The sequence below is a fragment of the Myxocyprinus asiaticus genome, chromosome 13 (genome assembly GCF_019703515.2).
Source record: "Myxocyprinus asiaticus isolate MX2 ecotype Aquarium Trade chromosome 13, UBuf_Myxa_2, whole genome shotgun sequence".
Classification (NCBI taxonomy): domain Eukaryota; kingdom Metazoa; phylum Chordata; class Actinopteri; order Cypriniformes; family Catostomidae; genus Myxocyprinus; species Myxocyprinus asiaticus.
In genome coordinates this window covers 49,188,503-49,197,652 of record NC_059356.1, presented here as the reverse complement: position 1 = coordinate 49,197,652, position 9,150 = coordinate 49,188,503, and the positions used below count along the sequence as shown (strand labels likewise).

At 37.3% G+C, this 9,150-nt stretch overlaps 1 protein-coding gene across 2 annotated transcripts; it reads left to right on the top strand.

Annotated features, from left to right (window-relative positions):
* The first annotated feature begins 606 nt into the window (after positions 1 to 606).
* LOC127449841 (E3 ubiquitin/ISG15 ligase TRIM25-like) lies at positions 607 to 7,896 on the top strand. Of its 2 annotated transcripts, none has more exons than XM_051713431.1 (6): positions 607 to 1,296; positions 3,209 to 3,304; positions 3,451 to 3,567; positions 3,780 to 3,933; positions 4,054 to 4,116; positions 6,726 to 7,896. In XM_051713431.1, the coding sequence occupies exons 1-6, from the start codon at positions 706 to 708 to the stop codon at positions 7,247 to 7,249; spliced, it is 1,545 nt and encodes a 514-aa protein (XP_051569391.1). In that variant the 5' UTR covers positions 607 to 705; the 3' UTR covers positions 7,250 to 7,896. The 2 variants fall into 2 exon arrangements, with proteins under 2 accessions (XP_051569391.1, XP_051569390.1); XM_051713430.1 differs by having other exon boundaries at positions 3,451 to 3,684.
* Positions 7,897 to 9,150: the final 1,254 nt, after the last annotated feature.

Sequence of the window (9,150 nt, the reverse complement as noted above, 5' to 3'; positions counted from 1 at the left end):
TATAGTAATTAATTTAATAAAAAGTTCCCATATAGTCCTTGTGTCAAGTACTATAACAATAAAAACAGAAACTAAATAGTCATATAATTTGGAAATATATAGGTCAAGCCATTTTTATTTGTATAGCGCTTTTCATAACACACATCGTTTCAAAGCAGCTTTACAGAAAATCATGCTTTAACAGAAAATTAAACTCTAATATCTATAAAGTCTTAGAGTCATCATTGTGTATTGTGTAGTTTGTATTTAAATACGTATGATTGTAAATGTGTATAAAAATAAATAAATAATAATTGTATTTAGAACCCCAGTGAGCAAGCCGAAGGTGACTTAGGTAAGGAACACAAAACTCCATAAAATGTTGGTTAATGGAGAAAAATAACCTTGGGGTAAACCAGGCTCACTGTGGGAGCCAGTACCCCTCTGGCTATAGATGGCTGCATATTGTTTTTTTAAAGAATTTAAAGTACAAATTCATGGCTGGTAAGAAATATAAATATTTATATTTGTAAGTTTTTGCAGAGGGAAGGCCTACAGCCTAAGAATTTCAAAACTCCTGTTTGCCTGTAAGTCACTGGACAAACCTGTTTCACAAACACGTAAACAGGAAGATGAATAAAACCCTCCAGTACTGAGAAAAATAAACTAAATTGTTGTCAAGCTGCAGTATGTATCGTCTCTTCTTCTGTTTGTATACAGAGTGAAATGGCAGAAGCCAGTATTTCAGTGGCTCAGGATCAGTTCTGCTGTTCAGTTTGTCTGGATCTACTGAAGGATCCAGTGAGCATTCCCTGTGGACACAGTTACTGTATGAACTGTATTACAGACTACTGGAATCAGGAGGATCTGAGGGGAGTCTACAGATGCCCGCAGTGCAGAAAAGCCTTCACTCCAAGACCTGTTTTAGGCAAAAATGTGATGATTGCTGAAATGGTGGAAAAACTGAAGAAGATGGAAATCCAAGCTACTCGCCCTGCTCCCCATCACACCGGATCCAGAGATGTGGAGTGTGACATCTGTACTGGAAGAAAACAGAAAGCCATCAAGTCCTGTCTGGTGTGTCTCAACTCTTACTGTCAAAATCATCTTGAACAACATGAGAATTTCTTCAGGAGTAAGAGACACAACTTGATTGATGCCACTGGACGACTTAAAGAGATGATCTGCCCTCAACATGATAAAATGCTGGAAATTTACTGTCAAACTGATCAGAGATGTATTTGTATGCTGTGTATGGTGGATGAACATAAGAACCACGACAATGTATCAGCTGCAACAGCGAGAACTGAAAAACAGGTATGAACAGAACGACTTGTGTGTTAATGCTTAAAGTAATAGTTCACCCAAAAATGTACAAATTTTCTCATCATTTACTCTTCTGCAGAACACAAACTAAAATTTTAGAAGAGTATCTCAGCTATATAGGTCCATACAATGCAAGTGAATAGTGATCAAAACTTTGAAGTGGGTAACCGGCCCACTTTGAGCACTAGATGAGGCGTGAGTCATGTTGTACAAGAGCAACAAACAGCTTATTTCTTATTTTTCTTCCTTTAATTAGTTTGAGCTTTAAAGACATTAGAGCTAAGAGACCCCAAACTTGATGGTCCCAAATCTCACGCGACCAATCAGTCACCCTGTCGGAAATCTGACCAATCCATGTTTATTTTTTTTCCTTTTCCCCAATTTACTAACAAAATCCCAGGAAAGCTATCGGTTATAAAGTTATCAAAATAACCATGTGAAATATTGTAGTGCTTCAGTGGGTCATCAGGAATTTATATTGATCAAAACAGTGAAAAATTGTTTGAAATGATCTGTTTGCCACTTTGTGACATCACAACCAGTATAGAAAGTCTCATCAGACTTCTTACACTAGTCCAGAGGAAGTTTGAACAGAGCCATAAAACTCTTGCAATTATGGAAGACATCAGAGAATGCACATTAATACAGAACAGTGATAAAAACTGACTGGAAATACCTGTATATTAAACGGTTTTAACACACACATTCCATCAAATCAAAATCGAGGATTTGAATAGACCATGGTACAAATTTGTTTAAATCCCTGCATTTTTAAACTTATGAATTAAATGTGATGACATCAAAATGCTCCTGTCTGTTTAATGCCAGCAATAATAAACAGACTCCAACCAACAAAACCCATCTTTTGTTTGACCCATTATTAGATTCTTTAAAACTGTTAAAACCAAGAGCTTGACATGCACACAGAGAGATAGATGGTGCTATAAGAAATGTAACTGAGCTTAAAATCATGATCATGCCTAGACATTGTGTGTTAAAAGTCAATTTCCAGTCCAGTCAAGTCATTTTTATTTGTATAGCGCTTTTCACAACACATCGTTTCAAAACATCTTTACAGAAAACATGCATTAACAGAAAATGAAACTAGAATATCTATAAAGTCTTAGTGTCATCATTGTGTAAGTCAGTTTTTATCACCATTCTACATGAATGCACCTACTCTGATGTCTTCTGTAATTGCAAGATTTTTTTTTTCCTCTGTTCAACCTTCCTCTGGACTAGTGTAGCCTGATGAGACTTGCTATACTGGTTGTGATGTCACAAAGTGGCGAAACTAATAAATATTTATTGGGTTATGCACAGATCATTTCAAATAATTTTTCACTGTTTTGATCAATATTAATTCCTGACAACCCAATGAAGCACTACAATATTTCACGTGGTTATTTTGATAACTTTATAACTGTTAGCTTTCCTGGGATTTTGTTAGTCAATTGAAATAAAGAAGGGGAAAAAAATTTGTCACATTTCCAATAGAATGACTGATTGGTCTCGTGAGATTTGGGACCATCCTATCAAGTTTAGGGTCTCTTAGCTCTATTGTCTTTAAAGCTCAAACTAATTAAAGGAAGAAATATAAGGAATAAGCTGCTTGTTGTTATTGTACAACATAAATCACACCTCATCCAGTGCTCGAAGTGGGCTAGTTTCCCACTTTGTGCGCTAACCTCATAAATAGGTCAATTGCTCTAAATGTTCAGGATTAAGTACCTTATCTGTCCTCACTTAGACTAAATACTGCACAAAATTGCAGCCATACAAAACTTTGTTTAAAATGTAGCTATGTTGAGTGGGAATTCTTACCAATGTGATTTCACTTAGAAACTTAAGAAACTACTGTCTCAACATTTCTCAGGTTTATTAGTATTTGTGTTTCATACAGAGATATTTGGGGCAAACACATAGTAAACTCCAGCAGAGAATCGAGAAGAAAGAAAAATATGTTCAGGAGCTGAGAGATGCTGTGGAGAAACAGAAGGTGAGTTTTGTGAAGAGGAGTTGTATGGACTAGTTTTACGATACTTTTAGGATATCTTTATGGAGGTCAGCACATTCATTGTAAAGAAAAAAGAAATATCTTGGACAGTGAATGGACTGATTGTGATGGATGTGTGTGTTTACCAGCACTCTGCACAGACAGCAGTGGAGGACTGTGAGCTGATCTTCACTGAGTTGATCTCATCCATTGAGAAAAGGCGCTCTGAGATGACACAGCTGATCAGAGATCAGGAAAAGGCTACAGTGAGTCGAGCTGAAGAACTCTTGAAGCGACTGGAGCAGGAGATTGATGATCTAAGGAGGAGAAATGCTGGACTAATGCAGCTTTCAAACAGCGATGATCACATTAGATTCCTGCAGGTTTCAAGAGATCTGAGAAACAAGACAGTCTTGAGTGGGGTCTTGTAATACTACGTTAGTTTTTTTTAATCTGTTGTTTGTCTTTGTGTCTGTAGAGTTTCCAGTCACTCTCTGTCCCTCTTGGATCTACAGACAACATCAATGTCACTTCTCATCTCAATTTTGATGATATAGTGAAATCTGTCGCTCAATTCAGAGACAAACTGCAGCACTTCTTCAGAGAGGAGACCGAGAAGATATCACCTAGAGGTACATTTCCCAACATTCATGTGTTTTTAGCATCATTCATTAAATATAAAAACTGGAATAGATGGCTTATTTCCCTCTTTTTGTAAAAAATAAACTGCAGATGTGTTTTTGTTTTAATAGTGAGAGGCACTTTTCAGATCATTTTCACTCCTGAATTCAACACAAGGGAGGAGTTCCTTCAATGTAAGTTGAAAAAAAACCTCACACAAACACACACTCCACTCTGATGAGAGAGGTACACTGTTATTTACCAGTAGGCTTTATTTTTGACTATTTCAGAGTTGATAACAAGTGAAATTCTACTACAGTGATTGAGAAGGACTGAAGTTTCACTGTAGATCACACAATTGAGTGAAACACGTCAAAACGTTTGCGCAAATTAACCCAAATAATATCTATAAAAACCTAAAAATACAAGAAATCCAATTAATGCGTTATGTTAATAGGGATAGTGACATTTCGGTCATCAGTACCTGTGTCGTTCCAAACCTGTTTGACCTTTTTTTCCTCCTTGTGTGTTCCACAGAAGAAATAAAGTCGAACATGTTTTAAAAACATGAGGATGAGTAAATGATGACCGAATTTTCACTTTTGGATAATTGAATGAGTCAAACATCACGGTTTAGATGCAAACTGTCCTCTCAAAATGAGGATTTTGATGCTTCAGTTTACTTTTCAGGGTCATGACATGACGAATAAAATTGTCCTTTATCTTTTGACATATAAGAACTCATTGTACTATAAAATGTACTGTAAGTTTCAGAACTCAAAACTTCTTCCTCACTGCAAAAAGTGCATTTGTTGACACAAGCAGCCAAAATGACTCGTTCTCTACTTCCTCCACATTTTGATGTCATACTGTGGTAGGTATTTGCATCTGACTTCCTCCACAACAACACATCAACACCTACTTTACCTTATAAGCAGTGAGCAGTGAGATAGCAGGTCAGTCATGAGCAGAGAGCCAATCAGAACAATGGGCGTTTAAAGTCAGCTCTTAAAGGAGAAGCAGCACCAAAACCGAGTGTTTCTGACAGAGGGTCAGAATGAGGGTGGAAAATGATCATGTTTTACAAATATATGATTATATTTTTGTGCAAAAAATGTTACTAATATTATAAGTCAGTCTCAAGGGACAAATTAAAATAATAATAATAAAAAGATATGTCATGACCCCATGAGCTGCACTACAGAACTTTATGATCTCTAGCAAAATCTGTGGTTGAAGCCTAAAATTGCAAGTAACTGTAAATATTAAAATAATATGTGGAAATATGCAATATAACAATGGAAATATTAAAACAGTTTCCTTAATTGTTTCTTTGGAAGGAAAGCTTCCCAGCCGATTTCTTCTCACACAGTAGCCTTTCTGGAAGTTTCTCTTACTTCTGCTGTACACATACAGGGCTTTGACATCAACGATTCGTATTTGTAATTCATACTCAACTCATACAATTTCACATGATTTTGCCAACTCGGATGAATTCATACGACTTTTCATGAGTTTGGGTTGAAAAATTTGTACGAATTCATTTGTATGAAAAAGTACAACTTATACACCAACCATTCACAGATGCTCCGCGAACACTTGTTCTGAACCTGGAAGTCTTGCTTTCTTCCGTCTTACACATCAGGGCTTTTTACATTACTATCATGGATATGTTTACGTTCTGGTTAGGGTTAGGTGTTACAGCTTATGGTTACGTTTAGGAATGGGGTCTGCATTAGGGGAAAACATTTTTGACAAACAAAGAACAATCAAAACATCGGGAACTACAAGAATGCATTCATCTAGTAGTTGGTGTATAAGTCGTATGTTTTTGTTCGGAGGAACTCATATGAATTGTTATGAAAACACAGTCTCATTCCATTCTTAGGAATTCTCTTGAGATTGAGTTGTGATTTCTAGTTCCCAGCTTGCTTTGGGTTTGGATGGGGAGAGTAAATGTTTTTTTTGGGGGGGGGGGGATTTTTCCCCTTTTTCACCCAGTTTGGAATGCCCAATTCCCAGTATGCTTTTAAGTCCTTGTGGTTGTATAATCCGGGTGGTAGAGGATGAATCCCAATTGCCTCTGTGTCTGAGACAATCAACCCTTGCATCTTATCACGTGGCTTGTTGAGTGCGTTGCCACGGAGACATAACGCGTGTGGAGGCTTCATGCCATCCAACGTGGCATCCGTGCCCAACTCACCACGCGCCCCACTGAGAACGAACCACATTATAGCGACCACAAGGAGGTTACCCCATGTGACTCTACCCACCCTAGCAACCGGGCCAATTTGGTTGCTTGCCTGGAGTCACTCAGCACGCCCTGGGATTCGAGCTAGCGAACAAGTGAACTCCAGGGGTGGTAGCAGCGTCTTTTACCACTGAGCTACCCAGGCCCCCAGGAGAGTAAATGTTGAAATTAAGTGTTATTTCACGTGTTGTCAAGCAAGATGAATATAAAAAGAGTGGCTTGTTAATGTTTTAACATTTGGGCTTTAGAAGAGTTTTTGACTGTTTCAAAGAATGTTTATTGAACACTGCATTACTTCAAAAACAATTACTGTAAATTATCAGTCACCAGTCAAGCATGTCCTGCCAACATCATACATTACATATAGTTAAAAAAATTAAATAAAAATAGCATGCTAATGTGCTGTTGCTAGCAGGTAGTTAACTGAAAGAAATGTTTGGAGTCCTTCAACACATCTTTTTTTTTTTATTGTGGTTTATTTAATTTAGTAGTGTTGTATTTGAGTTGAGTTCTTTCAAAGTATTTTTTTGAGTGTGTGTTTATATTCTTTAGATTTCCGTCACTTCACTCTGGATCCAAACACAATGAATTATTTCCTCCATCTCTCTGAGGACAACAAAAATGTTACTGCCACTGACACACCCCGGCACTATCCTGATCATCTGGATAGATTTGATGTGTGGTTTGAGGTGTTGTGTAATGAGAGTGTTGATGGACGTTGTTACTTGGAGGTGGACTGGATTGGGAAAGATGGAGTGGACATAGCCATGACATATAAGAGTATCAGGAGGAAGGGAGATGGTCCTGAGAGTGCAGCTGGACGTAATGATCAGTCCTGGAGTTTGTTTTGCTCTCCTTCCAGTTACTCATTCTGGCATAATAACATTGAGACCATACTTCCTGTAGTCCACAGCTCCAGAAGAATAGGAGTGTATGTGGATCACAGTGCAGGAGTTTTGTCCTTCTACAGCGTCTCTGACACAATGAGTCTGATCCACAGAGTCCACACCACATTCACTCAACCTCTGTATCCTGTGTTTGGACTAAGTAAATACTCAACAGTTAAAGTGTATTAGTGTGTGTGTATCAATGATGCAGAAATTCTACAAATAATTGTCATGTCATGTGGCAATGCACCATGATAAATCACTAGCAGTGAGGGTCTTATTTTTCTAACCAGTAAATCATAAACTTTTAATAATCTCACAGGAGTACAATTTTTGTTATCAGATTTGTCTAATAATGGTTGTAGTGTTAGTGTGGGAGCTGATTATCAACCATGTTGAAAAATTGGATTTATAATCAAATGATTTTTTATAAATCATATTCAGTCTTTTTGCAACTTTTCTTTTAAATGTCCTCATGTAGGGTTAATGAAAATGTTTTTATATGTAAAAATAATTTTGATTCTGTCTTTTGATTTTACTATATTGTTTCACACAAAACTAAGGAACTTAAAACATTTTATCATAGATGTGGGTTTAACGTTTGTCTGAAAATGCTACATTATATTCCCTTGCCTGTATTGTGAAATAATTATTGTATGAATAAATCACAGTTTTTAGAGATGCATTTCTGATTTCCTTCATGTCACAAAAATAAAATAAAATGTGATGTTGAACTGTGGGACTGTTTTAGTATTGTCATTTTAAAGAGTTTCTATAATGCACTTCAATCTATAGATTCACAGAAAAGAATGCATGCCTAATATTTAAAAACTTGAACAGAAACCACTGATTTCAAATTAATTATCTTTTCATAATGAGTTATGTGAAATGATACAGGTTTAATAGGATGTAATGTAAATGCTGGCTCATGATTCTGGATTATATATTGGATTGGATATGCTTCTGTTCTTCAAGTTAATTGGCATGAACATATTTCAGATGCCAATAAGGTTTTTCGCAATACAAACTGTAATGTTTCTTGTACACACTACACCTCTCACGCATGTATTTACACCTTCATCTACTTCCCTCACCAACACATCATTTTATTTTTTAGAACTGTTGGTGTTGTTTCTTGTTATTTCTAGACAGTACTAGTCATGTAGATGTTTAGTGACATTGTTTATAATGAATGTGTAGGTAGATTTGGGGAAGCATGAGTGAGGAAGAGTAGTTGCAGAGAGACTCCAGCTGGTGAAAGAGTGTAGACAGCTTCGCAAGGCATGGAGGAGGATAGAGGAGCATGATAAGGAGGGCTTGAAGGTGTTGTGGAATGGCACAAGTGCTAAGGTAGTGGTATTGAGGAAGGCAGAGAGAATTCGACAGTGGAGAAGGAGGAGCATGAAAGGGTGACGTTCTTCAAGGACCCTTTTATGTTTGCCAGACGTCTGCTGGAGGAGAAGGAGTTGGAAGCTGGTGTGCAAATGAGGAGGTGGAGGACCACATGAAACAGCATCTTGTTGATCCCCATAAACATAGCCTGCTTGGCTCCCCCAGATTTGTCCTCCTGCCAGCGGAGCCAGTAGTTGAATTTGATGTAGCTCCACCTAAATTGAGTGAGATTAGGCAGGTGGAAGAAAGAACCAGGGCAACTTCAGTCCCAGGCCCAAATGGGATACCGTATAGCAGGGGAGTTCAAACTTTTTCGGTCGGGGGCCAAATGCAGACAAAAATAAGGTGCCGCGGGCCGCATCGCTGTAATCATTAAAAAATGTCTAGAAGCTACTAGATTGCCACTATGCGTAATTTTTATCTTGTATGCTGAATATTCTGAAAGTTTTAATCATAATTTGTGGTCTATGGTATGCTTGTGTAGGCCCTACATAGGGTATTTCACTCACACATATTATTGTACTCATTTATTCACATTTGTATCTTTTTGACGTCCATTCAGTGGCACTGCAAAGAACATATAGATCTGCTATAAGTGTTGGGTGTGACCCATCACAATAATCAGAATCAGATTACATTTTCCCGTTATGAAGTGATGCAACAAATTTCTCTTTATTTTTACAAGGAATTGCTCTTTA

Coding starts and splice junctions, on each gene's coding strand:
- LOC127449841 (XM_051713430.1), top strand. CDS start 706: ATGGCAGAAGCCAGTATTTCAGTGGCTCAGGATCAGTTCTGCTGTTCA. Junction 3,685..3,779: donor ATCACATTAGATTCCTGCAG/GTTTCAAGAGAT, acceptor TTGTGTCTGTAG/AGTTTCCAGTCACTCTCTGT. Junction 3,934..4,053: donor CGAGAAGATATCACCTAGAG/GTACATTTCCCA, acceptor TTGTTTTAATAG/TGAGAGGCACTTTTCAGATC.